Source organism: Triturus cristatus, chromosome 2_2 (genome assembly GCF_964204655.1).
Source record: "Triturus cristatus chromosome 2_2, aTriCri1.1, whole genome shotgun sequence".
Classification (NCBI taxonomy): domain Eukaryota; kingdom Metazoa; phylum Chordata; class Amphibia; order Caudata; family Salamandridae; genus Triturus; species Triturus cristatus.
Window position 1 is genome coordinate 1,018,589,953 of NC_140582.1, and position 23,569 is coordinate 1,018,613,521.

At 42.0% G+C, this 23,569-nt stretch overlaps 1 protein-coding gene across 10 annotated transcripts in view; it reads right to left on the reverse strand.

Moving 5' to 3' along the window:
- ABLIM2 (actin binding LIM protein family member 2) overlaps positions 1–23,569 on the reverse strand; it is a 918,768-nt gene that overhangs the window by 472,117 nt on the left and 423,082 nt on the right. For all 10 annotated transcript variants that reach the window (XM_085642477.1, XM_085642474.1, XM_085642469.1 and 7 more), the window contains one exon: positions 5,644–5,759. In XM_085642477.1, the coding sequence (XP_085498603.1) occupies positions 5,644–5,759 (116 nt within the window). The remainder of the gene's footprint in view (positions 1–5,643; positions 5,760–23,569) is intronic.

The window sequence follows — 23,569 nt, forward strand, 5'->3', positions numbered from 1 at the left end:
AAACGGAAAGGTCTTGGGGACTAAACCCCTCGACCTTACACCTAGCGTAACTTAGATCAGCTCGGCAAGCATACAAAAAACACATTTTCAGTGAAAAGGCGTCTTTCTTCCGCAGCCAACTAGATCTGGCAAAAAACAGATCGAGAGAATTCTTCAACATTGTCAAAAGCCAAACTAACTGCACTCCCTCTCGAGAAATTAAAGCCACCAATGAGCGTTGTGAAGAAATTGCCACCTTCTTCACTAATAGAGTCTCGAAAATTGATCAATCCTTCATCCAAACCTCTAACCCTCCTTCTCTCTTAACCTGCCCCACTCTAACCACCCCATATCATTCAGAAAGAGTTCTTACCAAGGACAATCAGGTCTACCTCCAGCTAAAAAACAATGCGCATTGGTCCGACTTTGAGCTAATGTCCGAAAATGAGGTTTTCAGTATAATTTCTAACCTAAAACCTTCCTCCCACACTTTGGACCCCATCCCATCCACAATCATAAAAGAACTTAACCACACCATTTCCCCTTTCTGGACAAAAATCATCAATGCCTCTCTCACCTCAGGCTGTGTTCCAGAATCCCTTCAACTTGTACAAATCACACCCATTCTCAAAAAACCTGGGGCTGACACTAATGATCTCAACAACCTCAGACCTATCTCCAACCTCCCATTCCTTGCAAAAACATTGGACAAATGCGTTCTCCACCAACTCAACAAACACATTGATGAGTTCAACCTCCTCGACACCTTTCAATCAGAATTCAGGAAAGGCAGTAGCATGGAAACAGCTATGCTCAACGTCTCTGACGATATTCACAAGGCTTTAGATGAACGTGATGCCTGCCTACTCAACCTTATTGACCTATCTGCGGCATTCGACACAGTAAATCATCCAGCGCTTCTGGAGACCTTGTTGATGCGCTCCGGCATCAATGGCACAGTACTAAAATGGTTCACCTCCTTCTCCAACACCGCTCTCAACAAATTAAAATCAACTCCTGTCTCTCGAAGCCAACAAAAGTCACACTTGGGGTCCCGCAAGGCTCGATCCTCTACCCGGCCCTCTTCAATATTTTCATGGAGCCTCTCACAATCATCTTGAAAAAAGCTGGAGTGAATTACCACCTTTACGCTGATGACACCCAAATCTATTTCAAAATCAAGTCTCCCAGCGACATCCAACACCTCAATGCCACTCTAACCAAGATCCAAACTTGGTTCAACGCTAACCACTTAAAGCTCAACCCAGATAAGACAGAACTAATCCTATTCTCTCCAAAAAGCAACCATCGTCCAATCCAAGAGTGGCTCAAAAATCTGGTCGCCCCAAACTGCCCCATCGTCCTATACGACTCAGTTAAGTCTCTAGGGATCACCATTGACAAGAACTTATCTTTGGAGGCCCACATCAAAAACTCTGCAAAAAGTGCTCTTTTCTCTCTAAAACACCTCAAGAAATTGAAACCTTTTCTTCCCCATGATGACCTCAAGACAGTAGTCCAATCCCTAGTTCTCTCTAAAATCGACTACGGGAACGCCATCCTAACAGGGACTCCAAAAGCTCACCTAGCAACTCTAAGGGCAGTGTTGAACATGGCCGCTCAACTCGTATCTGGAGTAAAAAGATTTGATCACATCACTCCAGCTCTCAACTCCCTCAACTGGCTTCCCATGGAAGGGAGGTGTATTTACAAACTGGCCTGCATCACACACAAAACCCTTCACTCTCCGGCCCCTAACTACCTGAACAACAAACTGGTAAGAGCAGGTCAATCCAGAACTCTGAGAAGCTCCAACTCACTCCTTCTTATTCCTCCGAAACTGAAAAAGAAAATAACACAAAACCGATCGTTCTCTGGCAACGCTCCCAGGATGTGGAACGCTCTCCCTATAGTCCTCAGATGCAACTCCTCCTTCTCCTGTTTCAAAAGAGACCTGAAAATCCATCTCCTTAACAAATACTTTCCTGACCAACGTCAACTAACCTAGACTTCAATATCTGAGTTTACTCCTCTCTCTTGACATTCAAGGATAGTTGGTGACTGGACTGTGTTAACCACCTTATCTTCCATGCTGTATTTTATTTATCCCTGGTTTTGCTTCCTTACTGCCTGCCTACTATGTAATGCAATTTCCGTCTGTTTTTCTTTACAGTATGTATGTAAAGCGCGCTTATACCCACGGGTCAAGCTAGCGCTATATAAAACTTTTAAAATAAAATAAAAAAATAAAGCAGTCCTCGTACAATTTCTTCCCCTTCTGTGAATGGCTTACCACCCCATATTAGAAGTCAATAAAATTGAAATCCTTTGAGACAGGATTTTGGTCACAAAACATTGACATATACCATACTGAATCATTATTTGGAAGGAGCACCCTAAACACGCTACTTCCAAATAGAGATTCGTTATGACCTTCTAGACCAATTTTGTGTTCGAGTAACCTGTTGGAAAATGGGTTCAGTATGTTCCAAAAAGGCTCTTAGGAGTCGCAAACCATGTTATTTAGCAAACCACAGGGTTTTCAATCCCTAAATCGGTCCATATATCTGGCCCTATGTATATTGTATTTCAGTGCAACAAGCAATAAAAGGATTTACCGACAATACCTCTTTCACTTTCATTAATGGTACAGGATTTTCATCAACTAATGGTGATATTCCAAGGTAAGCTTTTCAATCTATTTTATTTTCTAAATCTGCTCTTCTGCTGGTTCAGAGACCCAGTCGTTCTCTTTCTCAACTCAGCACATATAAAAGTTAGATGAGATGGAGCAACTCTTGTCCATATCACATAATGACATTTTTGCTTCTCTGTCTCAATCTCAAAAACAGTAAACTACTGTTGTCCTATCAAGATGTTGTTATTAGAAGGTGCACCTATTATCCCTCACCCACTAGGGTCACTAGTGGCATGCTTCATCCTAGAGTCCTGACCCAGGATACCTTGTGTATCTGTACGCACCACACTTTGACAGTTAATGGAGCACATGATTGTTCTAGCTTGGTGTACGGATATAAAATTGCCTACAATTATCCCATATTCCATTATATGTATTCTTTGGCCCTTTGGCAAGATAAACAAGCATTGGCATAGCCAATAGGTCTCGCCTTTGGGACCTTATAAGTGTTTAGCCATGCAACAGTTGCATAACTAAATACTTATAAGGTCCCAAAAGCGAGACCTATTGGCTATGTCAAGTGGCCGTGAAAGTGATCGTGATCAAACATCAAAGCGGCCGTGAAAGTGAAAGTAATCGCAGTCAAGCGCGGCGCGCGCGCCCGCGCACATGCACTGTAGCTCTAGGCTGGCCTGGTAGCACTTTTTGGAGCCCTCTCAATAAGTCTCGCCAGACCAGCGCATGCGCTGGGTCAGGCGAGACCTAAAAATAAATGGTCTGATGTTTGTGGATTTCTAATGGGCTGAAACATCAGTGAGTCTAGAACGTTTCAGCCAAATGTTCTTCCCTGAAAGGTCAAATGGCATTCTTTATGATCAAACAGATTTTTTAGGATCCCTAAGCAGAGTACAATTTTAGTTTAAGATTCATGAATTACTCATGCCATTAAGTGGTTCTGTAAACTTTACTCATTCATGCATCACATACCATACATACAAACGTTGTCACACTTTTGTCACGGGTACGCGCTGGTATGGGACCTATGTGGTTATCCTAAGCTATGCATCAACATGTTGCAGAGAAATGCAATATGATACATTTACTTTTAACAGCTACGCTTAGCTCTTTGATAGTTTCACGTAAAGAGACGTGCACTGTCATCTCTGTTAATAGATAGTGCAAGACTTTACATTCAACATTAGTAAGCTTGCATGCAAAGTTATTCGAAGCATTGGCAAAGCCAATAGGTCGTGCCTGGGAAAGATAATGCAATGGTATTTTTAAAATTATTTTTGCAAGCCAATGCCACAAGAGCAAAAACAAAACAGAAAATATGCAACCACCTAAAGTTGGTGCCATATGATTACAGTAAACATTTTACATTTACAAACATTCACTTATGTGGCTGTTTTACTATTTATGTTTTTTTAAATAATAAGCCTTTCAGTTGTTAAGTTGCATCATACAGTTTACTATTTTCATTGTTTGTGAAGGAGGCAAGATTAAATCAGGACCTATCCAAGCACTCACATTGCAGGCAACTACAATGTTGCAATGTCACAAACACTTTTTAAACGCAACTATAAAAAGGAGATGAAAAATAAATCACCATTTAACAGAACAAAAGAAGGTTAGGCAAATAAATATCAGGTATCTAAAGTTGATATAAAAATAAGCATACTTTGAACCAACTTTGTCACTCAAGAGAAAGGAGCTATTTTTAGGTGGATGTGAATGAAATGCACACACTTTGTGCACTCACTAAAAGTGAAGTGAGCCAATGTAAAGTGGGCTAACTCAGTGCTCCATGCTGTATGCTGTGGTGAGCAGAAACAAAAGGTGAATTACCATTTAGCAGAGCAATGGATAAAGCCTACTGAGCAAAAGCCTCTCTATGTATGACATTTTCAGAAAGACAATAGTCTAGTGAGACAGCTAATTTATCTCTAAGGCTAGGTCTTATTTCACAGTTTCCTCAGAGACCTTTGGTGAGCACTGTCCTAATATACTCTGTAGTTGAAATATGTTGCAGTGGATGCTGACTTCTCTGACATTCATTTACATTGACATAAACTGACATTACAGTGACATACTGACTTTGTTTTTTGGTCTCATTTAACCCACTGCAGTGATCAGAATCTGTCCCGCAGGTTAAAACGCAGATGTTATGTCAAGCCACATCTCCTGGAAGACTGACACGTGACATAGACCTCAGCTCAGTATTACATATCATCCTGCACTGAAATGAATGAATGAAGGAATGAAATCTAAATATGTTGCGTAGTGTACAGTTTGCATAACCTCTCCGTATTTGATTGAATATTACGTTTTTCTTTCTACATATGGTTTACTACAGTAACTTAATCGATCTTTATTTATCTATATATCTCTGCTTATCGCCCCAGGGGGTATCCAGGCGCTGAAGGTATGGAGAGCCTTAGTCGAAGAACCAGGTCTTGAGTCCCTTTCTGAAGTCGGCGAGTGAAGGGAAGGTTCGGAGGTGGAGTGGAAGTGGGGCTTGGTGGCGAGGTAAGAGAATGAACAACCACCACTGTGGCTTTGCTGGATGTACAGAAGCGTGGGTGGGAGGCGGATCGGAGTTGTCAGGTAAGCTGGTGGAAGGTCAGGCGATGGTTGATGTAGTAGGGTCCTGAATTGTGGAGGGCCTTGTAGGCGTGAGTCAGCAGCTTGAGCTGGCATCTCTTCTGGGCGGGGATGCCAGTGGAGGATTCTGAGGTGGGGGCTGATGCTGGTTTGTTTTGCTAACTCTGTCTCACCATCTAGAAGGAGCCCCATTGAAGTATTAAGCCCTTAAAATGAAGTTAAAAAGTGAAAGAAACCCGCATATCGTCTACTGCCTAAAGCATGCCGTTGCAAGTGAAAAACATCTACAGTAAGGTCATTTGTGGTATGTGAAGATTACAAGTTACTGTACCATTTCATTCTTTTATCGTTTATAATTCAACAACTTTTACTTTCATGATTTGTCTAATGAACTGAGAATGGAATGACTGTGCCCTCCTTACTTCTCAGACCCTGGACTGTGATATTTCCACTGCTGCTGGTTGAGGGTACGAAACATTTTTGGCAAATGCATTCTTTCCCATTGAAGGTCACTCGATCACCAGCAGGAAAAGGGTGCCTGCAAAAGTAAAAAAAAAGTGTATATAAAAAAAGCATTGCATGTTGTCTCAGTGTTTTCCTTTCAAACTATACTCAACAGAATCACAAATAAGTTAATAAGATGCCACTGTAGATTCGTCACTTGTTTTTGACAACAATGCTTTCTGGCAGCTGTCAAAAGATAACAGCCTTGCAGTAAGTAAGCACTGTTACATTATGCCAAAGGGGGTTCTGCACTGACATCTTGTGGCAGCATATTTAATACAAATCCTATGTCAAATCTTACATGAATTCATGAGCTTGTTTTTAACTCAAGTATTTGGGGCCCATGTTCAAAAGCATTTGGTAAAATGGATGAACCGACTTTTACTGAATGTATTGGTAAAATGGGCGAACCGACATACGTACTTATAGGTCAGTTCACAAAATACTGAATCGCAGCGAGTCGCATTTTGACCAACCTTATGAGTATTAATGAGGTAGGTTGAAAATTCTGACCAACCATGAATCGCTGCCTTCACAGGGATGGTGGCCTGCTGGTGTCAGCAGACCACCACGTTTGTGATTGATTTTAAATAACATAATCTGTTTTATACGTAACCCATTTTCTTTAAAGGAAAATGTGATGGGTTAAAAAACTAAACATTTCACCAACTTTTTTTAGGAGTAAGCAGTGTTCAAATGTATTTGACGACATTCACATTCCTGTTTGTGAATGGCTTATAACTTCCACTAAGGGGTTGGTAACCTATCAATAATTTGCAACCACAATTGTGGTCACAAACCATTGATACATACCTTAAGGAATCACAAATTAGAAGGGATGCCCTAAACACACACTTTCCAATTTGCGATTCCGTATGTACTTAGAAATTTATTTTGGGATTTGATAACTTATTACTGAATCGCAGTTTGGGTTTTGTACATACCAGAAAATCTGTTTTGTGATCTAAAAGGCTCCGATTAGCAGATCAGAGCCTTTAAAACAGAAAAATAAATGCATACATGAGGCCTATAGCAGATACATTTAATGTAAAGGTGCGTAATAAACATTTTGGTGGTGTGGGTTAAAAGGTTTATGTATGGTTACCAAAAGTACATATTACATTATCAATGTAGAAATCAAATGAAGTTAAAAAATACATATTAAAACCTACCTGAACGTGCACAAGCTCTGGAACCCAAACTCAACTTTGAAATCAAGGTAAATGTATTAATGTAGGGATATTAGTTTATTGATGTAGTGTCATGTAACAGACCCAAAGTCAGGACCTCCTTATGAGTGGCTCGATAACCATGATGTGGCAAGTAAAAGGCGGTACCGGCAGGTTAAATGACCCATGGGAATACCATTGGTTGGCAAACACATGTTAATTAGTGATGCCTTAAAAACATGGCAAAATAACAGAGTAGGCATGAAGGATCGAAGAAAGAGATTTCAAGAAGCCCAATAAACTGTATGTGGATTTAACTGCATTAAAAAAAATATTAAAAATTCACACAGTGCGCATGATGGGCTAACAACTATGCTTAAAACAATGAATAATAGCAGTTCCTATACTTAATATTTGTGAAAATGCAACTTAAAAAATCGTTTCATGAGCGTGTAAGAAGAAACACTCATGGCATATGCTGAAGCATCTGAACACAAACATAACATGGCAAACGCCCACCTGCATAAATAAAGCTAACTTAGAGACCTATTCACATGCCTGTTTTCACAAAACAGAAATCTCCGCATTGCATATCTACTTCTATGAACTGATTAGATTTCCAACTTTAAGATTCTCCAAAAACTCTATAAGTAGTATTAGACTTGTCAGCTTTAGGGTGGTCTTCCCCGAAACATTTTGCCTTCCTCCTCTATTTTTGGCTGATCTTGCTTTTGCTGGCCTTAGGACTCTGCACACTTTACCACTGGTAACCAGTGCTAAAGTGCATGTGCTCACACCTTAAAATATGGTGGCATTGGCTTCTCTCAAATTGGCTTATCTAATTTACTTGTAAGTCATTAGTACAGTGGCACAACATGGGCCCAGGGCCTGTATATTAAATGCTACTAGTAGGCATGCAGCACTGATTGTGCCACCCACTTAAATAGCCCTTTATATATGTCTCAGACCTGTCATTGCAGCCTGTGTGTGCAGTTCTTAAACTGCCATTTCGACCTGGCAAAACAAATCTTTTGCCAGGCCCAAACTTTCCTCTTTAGGTCGAGCCTATACAGCGCTTACGCTGTTAGGCGATCTGTTGTAGGAGTCTGACTTATCCCATGCTTTGGACTGGCTGTAGTGTGTGTTCTTCCTGTACAAAACCGATGCTACACTCATGCACACACCAAAGCGCTACGCCGCTAAGGTGTGTGCATGGCGCACAGCAGCTGAAATCAGTGCCGGTGGAAGGGAAAGGGAAGGAGAGAGTTATATCTTTAAAAACATGGCGCTCTCCTGCTCCCTCGCTGTCGCGCAACGCAGCGCAGCCTCTCAGGGGGCTGCGCTGCATTGCGTGGAAATTTTGAAAATCTCCCCCGTAATTTTAAGTTTTATATGTCCTGGTAGTGAAAATCTCCTAAATTAATTTTTCACTACTGCAAGGCCTACCTCTCCCACAGACTAACAATGGAGTTACCTTATTACAGTTAATAAGCTGAAATATCCAAATGGGAGCAGGTGACCAGTTCCTGTTGGTGTCTTTGCAATTGTAATAAAAAACCCTACCTTATGGAGAAGTCAGATTTTAAATTAGAATTTTCAAAATGGCACTTTTAGAAAGTTGGCATTTTCCTACCTTAGCCATTTAGTGCCTGTAGCCGGTCTCTGGTTCACATGACTGGAAGTAGCTAACAGCTGGGTTTTATGTATTCCTCCTAGACTGCCACACACAATAGAGAGCTTAGGTGTGCCTGAATGCTATGTTATAGATACTAGGGGTGGGCGGAATTGGTGGAAGGCACTTCCGCCAATTCTTGCGAGAATGCAAGCAATTTCCGCGATCACGCGATATTTCCGTGATCGCGGAAATTGGTGCTTCCGGCCTGCCGCTGCCGCCCGCTACAGTTTGTGTACGTTGCCAGCCACGGCGCCGACGTCCCTGGGGTCCCTCGAGTCAGCTGTCCATCGTAGTGGGGGAAAGGGCGGAAGACGTTGCCCACCGCTGGTGTGTGGGGCGGGGCTTCCATGCAGTTCACATGCCGTGGGCCAGAGACGCCGCGGGCCAGAGACCGATCAGAGCAGCTGGTGTCAGGAACTACACGGGGATTGCGCGACAGGTAAGGACCACAGCTAGTTTTTGACGGTAGATATGGGGAGAACAGCACACCTGCCCAGCCTCGACCTAGCTCCCGAATGTATTGTGCCGATGAATGCGTTACTGAATTTGAGCTTCAACTCGGGCACCTGCTTTATTTATATCTGTAAGTGCTTGGCCAGGCAACAATTTCCGTTCCCTCCCGGAAATTGCGACAATTCGGCATTTCCGCGTTCCGGTCGGAACGCGGAAATGTCGAATTGTCGCAATTTCCGGGAGCGGAACGGAAATTGTCGCCCACCCCTAATAGATACGTGATATTTCGCATGCATCGCTCCCGAAGGAGTAACCCAGCAGCCATAGGAAAGACTGTCTAGAACAACCATGTTTTGACCATCTTAAAATTCATGAAAATGGGGCAAGTGCGGATATGGAAAGGAAGATTGTTCCAATGATTAGGAGCCAGATATGAGAAAGCTCTACTGCCAAATCCTAACTCTATGGAAGGCAAATAGAAACTTAATTTGAACTGAGGTACACGGGCTGAGTCTGATACAGGGCCATATGAGCTTGAAAATTGCCCATTTTTTTAAGGTCAGCCAAGGTAATTCTTTTAGTATGGGATTCGGAGATGAACGCGCAGGTAAGCTACAGATCAACTGGGCAGCGGTGTTCTGAACAACCTGTAGTTTAGACAGCAAGGTGTCATTTGCTGCAACCAACAATGCATTTCCATGGTCCAGGTGACTAATTATAAGCAAACACAAGGAGATGATGGACAGAGAACTGAAACTTTTCAGACACTTATCACCAGTCACTATTAGATCTGGGTTAAATCCATCATCGTTCTCTAGCTCACTTTGCCACCCCAGTTCAGACACAGCCATATGCAAATCAGTCTTGACCCTGTTCCTTATGGGAACAGTCCAGCCTGAACTGCCAAGCCAGGTCCTCCCTGGACTGGAAACAAGAATCCTGTGACCGGTTTCGGGGTAACACCCCTCATCAGCCAGGCTAGTTTGAATCCAATGGCAAAGTGAGCAAGGGAACAACGTCTGGGCATACCCTGCCAACTTAGGGTGAACAAAGCAAACACAAGGAGATGATGGACGGACCAATGAAACTTTTCACCCCGTCACTCTTAGATCTGGGCTCAATTCATCATCGTTCTTTAGCTCACTTCACCACAACAGTTCAGACCCAGCCATATGGAAATCAGTCTTGACCCTGTTCCATATGGGAACAGTCCAGCTCGAACTGCCGAGCCAGGTCCTCTCTGGACCAGAAACAAGCATAATGGGACCGGTTTCTTATTGTGTGTTGAGTAATTATAAGCGCCTGAGCCAGGGTTTTCCTTGAGGTGGAAGGTAACCAGGGAAACACTTTTTTTTAACAGTCTCATTGTTGCATAGCAGGTGCCACATGTGGCATTAACCTGGTCTCTTAAAGATAGTGTCCTATCAAGTTTCACTCCTAAATTTCTCCAGAGTAGCTAAGGCAACATAGTGAGGTTGACTCAGATCCAGTGCTATATCTGGGGGGGATTCTGAGCTTACACAAAAGCTTTTATATATGGCATTTGTTTTATTTTTTAAAAAGTTAACTAGGGAACCACAGAAAGTCTGTGCTATCGTGGCAAAAGTAATCCAGGTACGGGGTGTCATAAACCTGTTTTTTAAAGCTGCTTAGAGGAGTTGCATGCTTTTTCCGAGCAGCTCTGATCTTGTTTTAATTGCGGAGCATAACCCGGTAAGCTGCTTTATCAGTGGAAAATTTAGTGGCCCGCCAACGCCGTTCGTGGCATTTACATTTCGTTTTGTCCTGTTGCAAGTCATTGGAATGCCAGGGTGCCTGGTTTCTTTGAGAAGAGGGAGAGGAAGGGGATTTATTTAAAGGAGCTATTTGATTAAGAGTATCTGTTAGAAATTTGTGACAGTCATCCACAGTGGCATTGATGTCTGAAAAGGATGCTAGTGAAGCCAACGTAAAACATTTTGAGAAGGTGGGAGTGACCACCTTCCAAGGGCAGTAGGAGCTGATGAACTCTTTCTTAGTTTTTAGAAAACTATGTTTGCATAGAATGGAGAACTTAATCAGATAATGATCTGACTGTTATTGGGAGAGGTGGATCACTTGTCACATCAGCTAAGTTTGCAAAAATAAGATCCAAGGTATGTCCTGCCTTATGTGTAGGGCCAGTGACTATTTGTTTCAGCCTTAAGGTCTCCATATCAGCTGGCTACTGGGACACTCCTTGGTTATTAGTATTCTCCCCATGGTAGTTAAAATCACCCAATAGGAGAAATTATCAGAAGCTAAAACGTGGGGTGCAATAAAATCAGTTAGTACCAGGCTAACATTTTTATTGGAGCCTGGTGGGCGATAAATCAATGCCCCCCTCCAGACTTCAGTAGCGGATATTGAGGATTTAAAGATGCACATCTCAATTCGTTCTGAAAGTAGGGAGTCAATTATTGTAACTTGTACAGAATCATGCAAGGCAATGCTTCCTTTCGGGCATTTTCCCTATCTAGTTTAACCAGCGAATACTGCTCTGGTATTGCTAGTGAGATACTAGGGAATGCAGTGTTACATAGCCATGACTTAGTAAAGAAACATATCTTAGGGAGGTGAGAAGAGATAAGATTCCAGATCTCTACAGAGTGCTTTACCATAGATCTAACGTTACAGTAGAGCCTGTCTATGTTTCCTATACTGTCCTTGAGCAAACATGTGGTGCTAGCACCTTACAGAAGAGGCTATGTGGGACAGGCTTTATAGAGACCTGAGAGTGGACAAGTATAAGCTATCAAGTTCATCGCACAAGGTGTGAGCAAAGTGTCTGGACATGAAAAGCCACTTTTTTATGCAACTGACAGTCCCTTCCAGTTGCGTAAGCCATTATTTGCAGCTTAAAGCAGGAATGTTATCCCTAATTAGAGTCTCATATAGTTACTTTAGTTCGGAAGAATTCTTCTGAGCAATATTACAGGCCATACTACCAGAGGACTGATAGAATCAGAAACAGAGAAACGGGCAGGGTTCCTGCTGCCTGGCATTATCCAGGGTGCAGAAAGGCCCAGATGTGCTTGCATTTGGCATGCCCTTGTCACGTCAGATGTGCGTCCAGGCCCTGCATCTGCCTTAATAGTGTGGCTCCCTGTCAGGCTTAATGTCTAGACCGCCGACCTGCCCAAAATGGCAGCAGTCCAGTGACCCAAAGGAAGAGAGACTGAGAAAAAACAACTCTTCGAAACAGAAGATGCCATGGGACATCACTGTCAGTTTCGGAGGGAGGAGCTGGGCACAACCCTACTTTCACTTGAATAGGTTATGTCCTGCCTCCACACAAAGGAATGCATACCCCCGGTAGCCAGTCTGGAGGCAGGACAGGGAAGACAGGATCAATAAATCAATAAATCATGACTTGTAAAGCACGGCTAATCACCCGTGAGGGCATCCTGGTGCTGAGGATCTTGCTATGGAGGCCCAATTGAACAGCCAGTTCTTGAGTCCATTCCTGAATCCCAGTAACTAGGGTGAGGTCCAGCGGTGGAGAAGGAGATCGTTCCAGGACTTGGTTGCAAGGTAGGAGAAGGAATGACCTTGTTGCGGCTTCGACGTATGCGTGGGCTTTGAGCGAGGTGGAGGAAGGTTGGTGCAAAGTTGTCTGGTGGGTTGGTGGAATCTCAGGCGATGGTTGGTATATGCTGGTCCTTTGTTGTGCAGGGTTCTGTATATGTGGATCAGTATCTTGAAGTGGCATCTATTCTTAATGGAGAGCCAGTGGGGTTACCTGAGATGCGGGGTGATCTGGGTATAAATTCTGGACCTCAGACACCAACTCTTCAGTACACTTCTGGACCTGTGGATACTCTGCCAGGAAGAAGGACTGCTGTGCTGCTGAAGGACTGCCACTCTGTTGGACTGCTGGCCCTACTGGACTACTGCACTGCTGTGCTGAACTGCTACATGATGTCCTCTTTCTTGGGAGAGAAGGACCTGCATCTCTTGAACCCAGAACCCCTGAGTGACTCCAAGGGCTAGCTGGCTGGTGTCCTGATCTGAATCCTCAAGTACAAACAGGCTTTCAACAATCTTGCTCCTGCCCTTCGACTTTGCCATCTGTGTGTCTACCCTACCAAGTGGTGCCACCCCAGCGCTGGACCCTTGTTAGTGGCCTTAAGGTATTCTTCAAACCTCTGTGAATCCAGTGGAACCAAAGCATCTCCTCTGCTGTTCGTCATCATCTTTGCAACAGCAGCATGCTTGCTGCTGTCGCAAAAACCCGCATCGCAGCCTGTCACCGCATCAGAACTGCAGTTGCGCGATGCATCCTAGGCTCAGGCCCTTGCATCCTTTGTTGACTGCAGCCTCACTGACAACAACGGACTCCCCATCGCCGCTCCTCGAAACCGTTGTATCACCCCTACTGCACAACGCATCCTTGACGCCAGACTTTGCATTGCAAACCCTTCTCGGCGGGATCCTAGACAATGATGCAGGACCTCACACTGCAGACTTGCCACATCTCAGAACCGATGCATCGATTCAGCTGTGTGACGCATCTTTGACTCTGTTCAGCAGGCTTAACTGGATCCCTGTAGCCAGCCTGTGCTCCTTTGCGGTCAGTCTTAACTGGTGATTTTGTCCAGCTCCGGCGTGTCCAGCTATCCAAAGCTGGCGCTTTCTGATTTTTGGCGCTATCTTTACTAAAATCTTTAAAACTGAATATCACCGATTCTACTGATTGGATTCTTATAGTTTTGATCTTACTTTATATATTGAAAATCACATTCCAAATATGCTGTGTGTTCCTTTTGTGGGGTGTTTTCACTGTGTTACTCTTTGAATTGTTACAGAATTACTTTACACATTGCCTCTTAGTTAAACCTGACTGCTCTCTGCTAAGCTACATGAGGGTTGAGCACAGGTTAATTTTGAGTTTGCTTGTGACTTCACCCTGAGAAGAATTGTACACAAGAAAGCTTATGAAAAAAGTGTTATGGGCCTACAAGGCACTATATTCACACGGTGTCTAATGGGAGGAAGAAACCCTCCCAGACACCTACTATTCCCTAATCAATCAAGCACACAAGGTAAGTCTAGTACACAAGGGGGGGCGGGGGGGGTTAATGTTGTGCATGGGAAAATGCTTTCTTTAGGACATGAACCCTCACCCACCCGAGGGTGTCAAGCTTCATCATTGGGTTCCCTTCTCACAACTGCACCTATTGGTGCCTGGTGTGGAGAAGTGTGGCTCAAGTGGAGAAGTGTGGCTCAATGATTAGAGCGGCAGACCCTGATGCAGAGGTCTAGCCCGGGACCAGGGTTCAATTCCCTGCCTCGGCGGGTCTTGGGCTCAAAAATTCCACGGACCTGATAATTCTCACCTCGGTGCCATTCTAATCATGGAGTCCCACTCTGTAACTCTGGGCAATAGCTTGCTTAATCTCCACAACGGCCCCGACAACGCTAAGGATGCCTGGCCTTCACCTTGGGGGTGCTCAGGAGTGGATGCCTCACAGGGAAAAGCCAGGATGGGTTCCACAGCGGTATTCGTACAAGCGCCGAGAGGCCTCCGGGTAGTCGTGCGCTATACAAGTATCCATACATTTACATACATTTACATTTACAAATCTCCAATGGAGAGGAGCTGAGGTGTATATGGGTGAGAAGCAGAGTGCTATATATATATCTATATATATATATATATATATATATATATATATATATATATATTCACTTAAAAAACCATAGGTTTCACACATGTTCTAGTTAGGTGGACATTTCACTCGTAAAAAACCAATGAAATTTCCCCGTTATAGTTAGTTCAGATAACTATAACTCGCACGCCCGCAATCCACTGCTCATGACATCACATATTACATCACTCATGACATGGTCAGTGGCATCACTTATGACATCACTGATGACATCATCCTTGTGATAGAGTGGCGGTCGCGCGAGTTATAGTTATCTGAACTAACTATAATGGGGGAATTTCATTGGTTTTTTACGAGTGAAATGTCCACCTAACTATAACATGTGTGAAACCTATGGTTTTTTAAGTGAATTTGCAAGGTTTTTTAAATGCTAATTCCTATCTATAACGTGTGTGAAACCTATGGTTTTTTAAGTGAATTTGTACGTTTTTTTAAATGCTAAGTTATGTATGTATTTTTTATTTTTTTTATTATTTTTTTCACCGTGCGCGCACGGTGCGCGCACCTCGCGATATTTAAAAAAAAAATTAAAATGTTTTTTCACCCTTCTGGGTCCTTTAGGGACCCCATGACAAAGGCTAGGGGGTCAAGAACTCTCTACCCTGCCCCCTTTTCACGTTTGTCACCTCTCTTTTTCACTCTCGCACCCAAAACAAACAAAATGGCGGCCGACACTTCCTGATTTCGACCGATTCGAACGTTGACTGACATGTAACAACCAATCAGAATTACGCTCACGCACGTTAGGGTGCACGCACGGTGCGCGCTTATAGATATTTATATGCTTTTAAATGCTATTTTCTCAGGAAATACTAAACAGATTGACTCCATATATGCAAAAGGCACTTCCTTGACCCGAGGACTACCTCTGCCAAATTTCAAGTAATTCTGTTCAGCCGTTCGGGCTGTACCTTCGACTAAAGGTCCTATGGGAAAATGCATGGGGAAAACGCCTTTTGGGCCCCCCTTTTTTTCTCGGCCCCCGCTTGACGAATCACCCCGAGGCTTTCAGGGTAGGAGCTGAGCGGAGCGCCCCATTAGTTTTGAAAATTTCGCGAGGATTCGTCAACCGGCGCCAAAGTTGTTCAAAATAGAATTTTCAGATTTCCTATGGAAACACGATCCTAACTATAACTATCTACTGGCGACCGCCAGTAGATAATATACAGATCTATATATATATATATTACCTACTGGCAGTCGCCAGTAGGTAGTTATAGTTAGGACCAAGTTTCCATAGGAAGAGCATTTTTTGTTTTGCTTATAAATTTGGCGCCGTTTGATGAATCTTCATGAAATTTTCCAAACTAACTCTTTGTTCATATCAGCTCCTACGTGGGAAGTTTGGGGGTGAGTTGTCAAGGGGGGGCTGAGAAAAAAAGGGGGTCCCAAAACGTGTTAATTTCCATAGGAAACTTTAGACAAGGCTACAGGTCGAACGGGTAAACGGAATTACCCCAAATTTGGCAGGGAGATGGGTCTTGGTGTAGAAAGCACGTTTTTGTTTATTTGGTGTAAATCCATTCAGTAGTTTTGGAGAAATATCGAAATTTACAGATATCGATATTTGGGAATTCTGCCATCTGATTGGCTGAGGCGTTACGAGCACGAGCTTGCTGCTTATTGGTTGGGAGCGCTGCGAGTGGTTGCAACTAGGAAGTGTTGGCCGCCATTTTGTGATTCCGTCGAAGCGAGTAAGGGAAAAAAGGGCAAAAAAAGTAGGAAAGAGGACGGTAGGAGCACTGTAACCTTTGTGGGGGTGTTTAGGGTGTGCTATAGAGGGGGTGCGAAGCGAACTACTCATAGCTACCAGTCTGAAAGTGCTGGGTATGGAAATTAAGTGAGGTATTGTGTAGAGTCTGATGCTGCTAAGGTGAGCTGGTTCGGGAGTCGGGGATGAAAGCATGAGCCTAAACTGTGTGTCTTATGGTGTGAAGTCATGTGCCCTGGCCGCTGTGCCACACCTGTCTAAGTAGTGTCAGTAATATTTTATACGCAGTAGGAGGAAGTTTTGTTTGGAACACGGTAATTTGTATATGGTGCTTAGGTGGTGTTATACAGGGAGTGCAAAGGCAAATAAATACGGTATTTGTAAAGTGCAACTACACAGAAAACGATAATTGATTGGAAGATAAGAAGCATTGGGTGCTAAAAAGTAGGGTGCACATTAGTTGCGTGAAAAAGCATGTTTGTCGTTGGATAATAAAGAGCAGTCTAAATGTGGAGTACATATGATAAGATGAAATGTGCAAAGCTCAACCAGACGTGCTACTTGCATTTGGAAGGTACATTTGTAACTTGAAACAATGGTGAACTTTTAACCGCGCAGGTGGTGTTAAATGTTCGAGAATATGCTGAAAAAGAAAAGGTTACGTTTAAAAAAATCATGAACTTTTAACCTGCAGGTGTCGTAGAATGTTCCAGAAAGTGTGGTGATAAAATAGGTTGAACTTCTGACCTGTGTGTGGCGCGGAATATTAAGTAGCTTTTCAGATGCAAAATTCAAAAATGACCAATGGAGATAAGTTTTGGAATGTCGATGATGGAATGAAGTATTCTGATTTGTTGTTTACATGTATTTATATGTGTAGCGACAGAGAAATTTTGACATTACTGGTTTCATTCTTGATGAAAGCGGTGCATTACATGTACTCTGTGAGAAAGAAAGAATTGCATGCATGTGTGACATTTGAAATCTGCATACCAATTACAAAGGTGAGGTAGAAATGAACAAGGTGTGTTGTGTGTTCTGTAGTAGTGATTAAGTATTTGAGGTGATAATTTCGTATTGAAAGTATTTTTTATTTAAAAAAAATATCCTGTTAGTAGAGTGTGGTGTTTCATATTGGTTAAAAAATATGCATAAAGTTTGACCTGTTGTTATATAGGTACTTTATATATGTTTAGGAATTTTTCACAAAGATGAAATGTAATTTGTCATCTTTAAAGGATTGAATGGTTTTGAAAATGAGGTACAGCGTTAATTTGGGTTTGTTAATGTATTCAGGCGAGAAAAACAAAATGTCCCACGTTTGCAAATTATACTTTTTGTGGAAGTAGTGGGGAAGGGGGGGTAGGAGATGTATGTGTTATTAAGTTAAAAGCGATAAAACCAAACCCAGAAATGTTATATGGACAGGTTGTGGTCTCATTTTTGACAGTGAGAGGTAGATTTGAATATAAGTCTAGGTAGGTTGTTGTACTGTGAGGCCTTCTACTGTGTTTGGAGATTACATAGAGAGGAGATGGAGATAGTAAAAGTGAACGTTCCTTTTATATGTACGCATAGTTTGAATCATTTGAATATAGGTTGAGATATAATATGAACATGGTTTCTGGTTTGCATTTGGGTATAGTTAATAGTTTTAGTAGTTTGTGACTAGTGAATAATAAAAAGGTAGATATACTAAAATATATGGTATTAAACATATTAATTATTGTCTGTTCTCATGAGAGAGAAGTGGTTGGGGAGTGTTTCTTTAGAAGAGATGTTTTATAAATGTGTGAGAGATAAAAAAGAAATGAAAATGTTCGGTATATTTTCTGTATGAATTTCTTGACATTAGTAAAGTACATGTCATTACAAGTGATAGTAATTGTCAGGCTTTGTCCCTGTGCTGAATATACGTAGGTGTTTAAGTGGTCCGGGTTTTACCGGTGCTCAGTTTCACTATCTCTTTTGAGACACTCATCAATTTTTTCATGAAATTTAATGTCCTTAATATACATACAGTAAAGGGACGGTGTAGCAAAAGTTTGGGAATAACAACTTTGTTTACTATCCCCATCTTCTGCTATACACTCTACATAGTGTTTAAACGACTTTATTAACATACAGATGTATCATTAGTAAAGGTGGTGTAGTGTCACTGGGCCCATTTATAAACCATGCTATGGGATGGTTTATGTTTTACCCACCAATTTGCATGTTTGAATACTTTTGGATGATAAGCTTTACGGAGAGAAACATTTAAAGATTAAGTCCGAGTATGGGTATAGTGGCGCTACTAGGAATGGTTGTGGTTTCTCTTTGATTTTGTATGGTTAAGCAATGGCGGGGGTGGGGGAGGTGGGTATATTGGTGATTAAAACACAGACTTTAGTAAAGTGCAGATGTCTAGCTACTAGAGGTGATGTAGTACCACTGGGACCCTTTATAAAGAGCCCTATGGCATGGTATATGTTTTACCCGCAAATTTGCATGTTTTAATACGTTTTGCTAATGAGTGTTTCGGGAGATATCTGTTGAAATTAAGCCTCTGTATGGCTATAGTGGCGCTTCCAGGTTTGCTGGGGCTCTTTGTTTTATTGTGTAAAGTTAAGCAAGGGCGGGTGTGGAGGTGGTGTAGTGGTACTGGGACTATTTATAAACTGCCTTATGGTATGGTGTATGTTTTACTTGGAAAATTGGAGGTTTTAATACCTTTTGCTGATGAGCGTTCCGGCACACACCTGTTGAAATTAAGGCTATGCATGGCTATAGTGGCGCTAACGGGAGTGCTGGGGCTTGTTGTTTTGATTTCGTAAGGTTAAGCAAGGGAAGGGGTGGGGGTGGGAGAGGTGGGAATGTTGCAGATTATAACACAGACATTTGTAACATGCATATGTGTAGCTAGTAAAGGTGATGTAGTGCCACTGGGTCAATTTATAAAGCGCTCTATGGCATGGTATATGTTTTATCCGGAAATATGCATGTTTTAAGACCTTTTGTTGCTGGGCGTTCCGGCAGAGACTTGTTCAAATTAAGTCCCTGTATTGCTATAGTGGCTCTACCCGGTTTGCTGGGGTCTTTCTTTGATTTCGTAAGGCTAAGCAAGAATGGGGATGAGGGTGGTGTAGTGGCACTGGGCCCATTTATGAAGCGGTTTATGGAATGGTATACGTTTTTCTTGCAAATTTGCATGTTTTAATACCTTTTGGTGATGAGTGTTCCAGCAGACACCTACGCAAATCACACAACATTTCTGTGGATAACAAATCTTCGTGCTGATAGACACTCTTGCACTGTGGTAGAAGGCTGCCAGCGTGGATGGCAAATTATGAAACTTGGTGCCATTGTACATTTAAATGGAAGCTTGGGCCATTTCTTTGTTACTAAGGTGTAGTGAGGGCTTTAAGTGGGAAAAAAACTGGGGGTGCTCTAAAAGGGGCGGTGCAAACCTGTTAAAGGGGTGTGGGCTATCCAAGTAGGGGCGCAGTCTACATGAAGATAACTAGCATTGTGTGCTTAAGAAAATCTCCTCGAATTAGCCTACGTTCGGGAAACACGCTCTTTAAGGGATTGCCCTTCCTCCTACATCGTAGCTCACGTAGCATGATGTCTCCACTTCTCAGTAGTGAGCAAAATGAGAATGCGCACATCGATGTGAATGCTCTGACTGCAGTCCAATAAAAAAAGAAAACTTGACTACCTTTGCCAGGGCCGAAAATAGAGCCTGATAGAGACTTGTTTCGAGTTTATCTGAAAATAACTGCCGGTGCTCAGAGCCGGCCCACTTAAAGTCCTGCATCCATTCATCCTAAGCACTGAGCCATCCAACCATCTTTCAATTCATTCAGACATTCCTACCTACATACATACATACATACATCTGTCCCTGCAGTTATTCTAAGTATCTATCTGCCCACTCGCCTATGGTATGCACTGTGCCATCCATCCAGTTATACACCCATATATTTATACATACATCTGTCCCAGAACCAATCCTACGCATCTATCAGCCCACCCGTGTATCCTAAGTACTGGTCCATGCATCCATTTATCCTTCCATTCATCCATATATCCATACATCCATCTATCTAGCTATCCATTCATCCATCTGGCCATCCATCCAGTCGCCCTTTATTCAACTATCCGTCCTTATTTTCGTGCACACTCCGCCGCCGATCCTAAATACTGCGTATTATACTCATCCACCCAGCCTCTTAAGGGGCCGAAAAGGCTGGCGATAATCATTGAGAGGCAGATGAAGTTTCTGATAAAGAACAAGAAAGCTTTGAGTTGCTCTTTGTGGACCAGAGTTCACCACCCTTCTCTGGTGGTGTTTTAAACAAAGGTTGATGTAGGTAAAGAAATGTAAAGCAGCATTTCAAGGAGTAAGACTTTAATTTAGAAAGATAACAGGGCATATTATCAAGAACGGCGTTAAAATTATTACCCTTTAACTGCCGCTAAAGCGGCGATAATGAGCTTGATAATATACCCTTGTCAATTCCCATAGCCGGCCAGGTTGTGGTGTGAAGCTGGGCTTCTATGGGAATTCACAAAGGCATATTATCAAGCTCATTATCGCCGCTTTAGCAGCAGTTTCCTGCCGCTAAAGCGGCGATAATTTTAACGCCGTTCTTGATAATATGCCCCTAAGTGAGCTAGACAAAACGCGTGTTTTCGTAGCACTACAACAACACCCTGTGAAAGGTGAGAGCAGGGTTGTGTTGGAGTTGGCTGCGTGTGGTCATCTCCAAAGGCGCAACCAGAGCGAAATTTCGGGGGAGGCTAGTTCTTTCAGCAATAGGCAGAGTGGGGATGTAGAGGCTCTAAAAAGGGGTGGAAAAAAACAGACCATCATTTACAAGCAAATGGTCTTTTGAAGACCTGTGAAGTACTCGGAAGCAGCTCTGTGTGTGCTATTGGGAAGCTGTCTCAGGGAGTCCGGGGCAATGGGCGTTGTGCGCCTGGTGGTTTCTCTGCTAATCACGACACAATGATGTTGCTCCTGCGCTGCAAAAATAGAAGGGAAATCGTGAGAGAAAATGGCTCTCTTTAAAGGATTTCTTTTCTCCTACAATGCGACTCACCTGGCATGATGTCTCCACTTTTTAGTAGTGAGCAATGTGCATGGTCTCACTGTCTCACTACAGTCCAATTAAAAACAATACAACGGGCCTTTGCGAGGCCCGAAAATAGAGCCCCATAGAGATCCATTTCGAGGCCCCCAAAAATAAACTGCCGGTGCTCAGACTCCCTCCCCTCCAATTAAAGCTTTGGGTGCAGTGTTATGTTTGCGAAGTTGTAGATAAAATTGTTAGGCTAATAATGGTAATTTTTCTGTGTGCCGTTTGGTTGATAATATCATCCGAAGTATATAGAATACAATTTTTTAAAATATTATCTATAAAGTTGTCTGCAGTGGGTTGCAGAAGGAGTGTGTGGGGTGGTGGGGTGCGGTGGAGAGGTGAAAAGTACGAGGTAGTGCAGTTACATGTAAATTGTAAAGGTGTATGTAAATAATTAAATAAATACTTGCTGTATGTTCTATGGCACTACCCGTCATCCTACTGCTCCTCTGACGTGCTCCATCATGTTGCAGCACTGCCTCTAGAAGCCGGTAGTAGAATTTATGTAATTGTATGTTATTATTGTAATATATTGAACTGATGTAAAAAATAATAATTTTTGGATAAAAATTTGAAAATACCTAGAAGAACTGAGAAAAAAAGACAAGAATAGAAGCTTTTATATTTGCAGAAAAGAAAAGATTTTCAGTTGCAAAAAACACTAGACAATTTCTGAAAAAAATATTGTGAACATTTAATGAAAATAACATCACACAAAGGAAAAAGAAGAATTTTTCAAGTAAGGAGAAGGAGACTTCAATTTCAAATACAAGGAAAAGAAAAGGTGGTAAAGAAACAGTATCTGTTACCCGGAGACAAAAACAATTTCAAGAGACTTTTTCGAACTAGAGTGATTCAGAATTTAATGTGAACATGCTGCAAATATAAAAAGAAAGTGCTGCAATTCAAACAGAATTGAAAGTATAGTGGATACTGCTTTTACTTTAAAACAGAAGTTATTCATTGTGATTTTGAAGAGGACCAAAGTATTAGATAAAGTAATCAAAGTGTTGAAACAGAAAAGTAGAAGAAAAAGACTTGTGAACAGAACCAACTTTTGCAAAATCTTTAGTGGACATTGGAAACATACTTCTAGTAGTGAGCCTTTTTTTAATGAGGAAAGTTGCTTCCAGGAAAATAGTTTACCATTTTCAGTTGATACTGGAGGTCGTTGCTATGAAGTTCAGGATGGCTGTCCCCTTCCAAAAGAGGAATTGGTTGGTAAAAGTGCAGAAGAGTTAATAGTTGAAGAAGTGCAAGGGAAACGTACACAAGCTCCTGTGTATAAGTGGGGTTGTAGCAGTATTTGTAGTATTCAACAGGAATCTATTGATATAATGCGAACTTTGCTACGAGAATATACACAGAAAAGTAATAAACATGGGCATTCTCTGGCTTGTCTTTCAAGAAAAGTGTGTAAAAGTATTTTTCATCACTTGAGGATGTTAGCAGTACACCATTCAGAAATGGGGAAGTTTGTAAGGAAACTGTACTATGTAAAAAGTCCTGCATTATGTGTAAGTGAACTGAATACAGCTCTTTTATATGGTTCTTTATTAGATGTTCAAAAAAAGTGTGATGATATTGAAATGCGATATTTTGGTTCAGAAGAGCAGTCAATAGAAAGTGAATGTTTGACAATTACAGATGTTGAAGGAGATGGGAAAGTGATTAGCACTGATCAGTTTGAAGAAGAAATTGGAAGGTTTAATGTATTGTGCTCTGAAATACCAAACTATGTTTGTGTTTGTTATCGACGTACTCATTATAAAAGTCAAACTAGGAATGTTGATTTGTATTTGAAAAGTGAAAATGAGAACAATAGTAAGTGGGAAGAATTTGCAACTTACTTGTTGGTGGAAGGTCGATTTGAGTTAGGTAGGGATCAACGTATATGTAAATATTGTTACAAAAAATTAGAAGAGAACAAAAGTAGCTATTCCAGAGGAACTGGCAGAATTGAATACATATGAGTCCGTTCTAATTCAATCTGTTCATCCTTTTCAAACTATAATTCGGA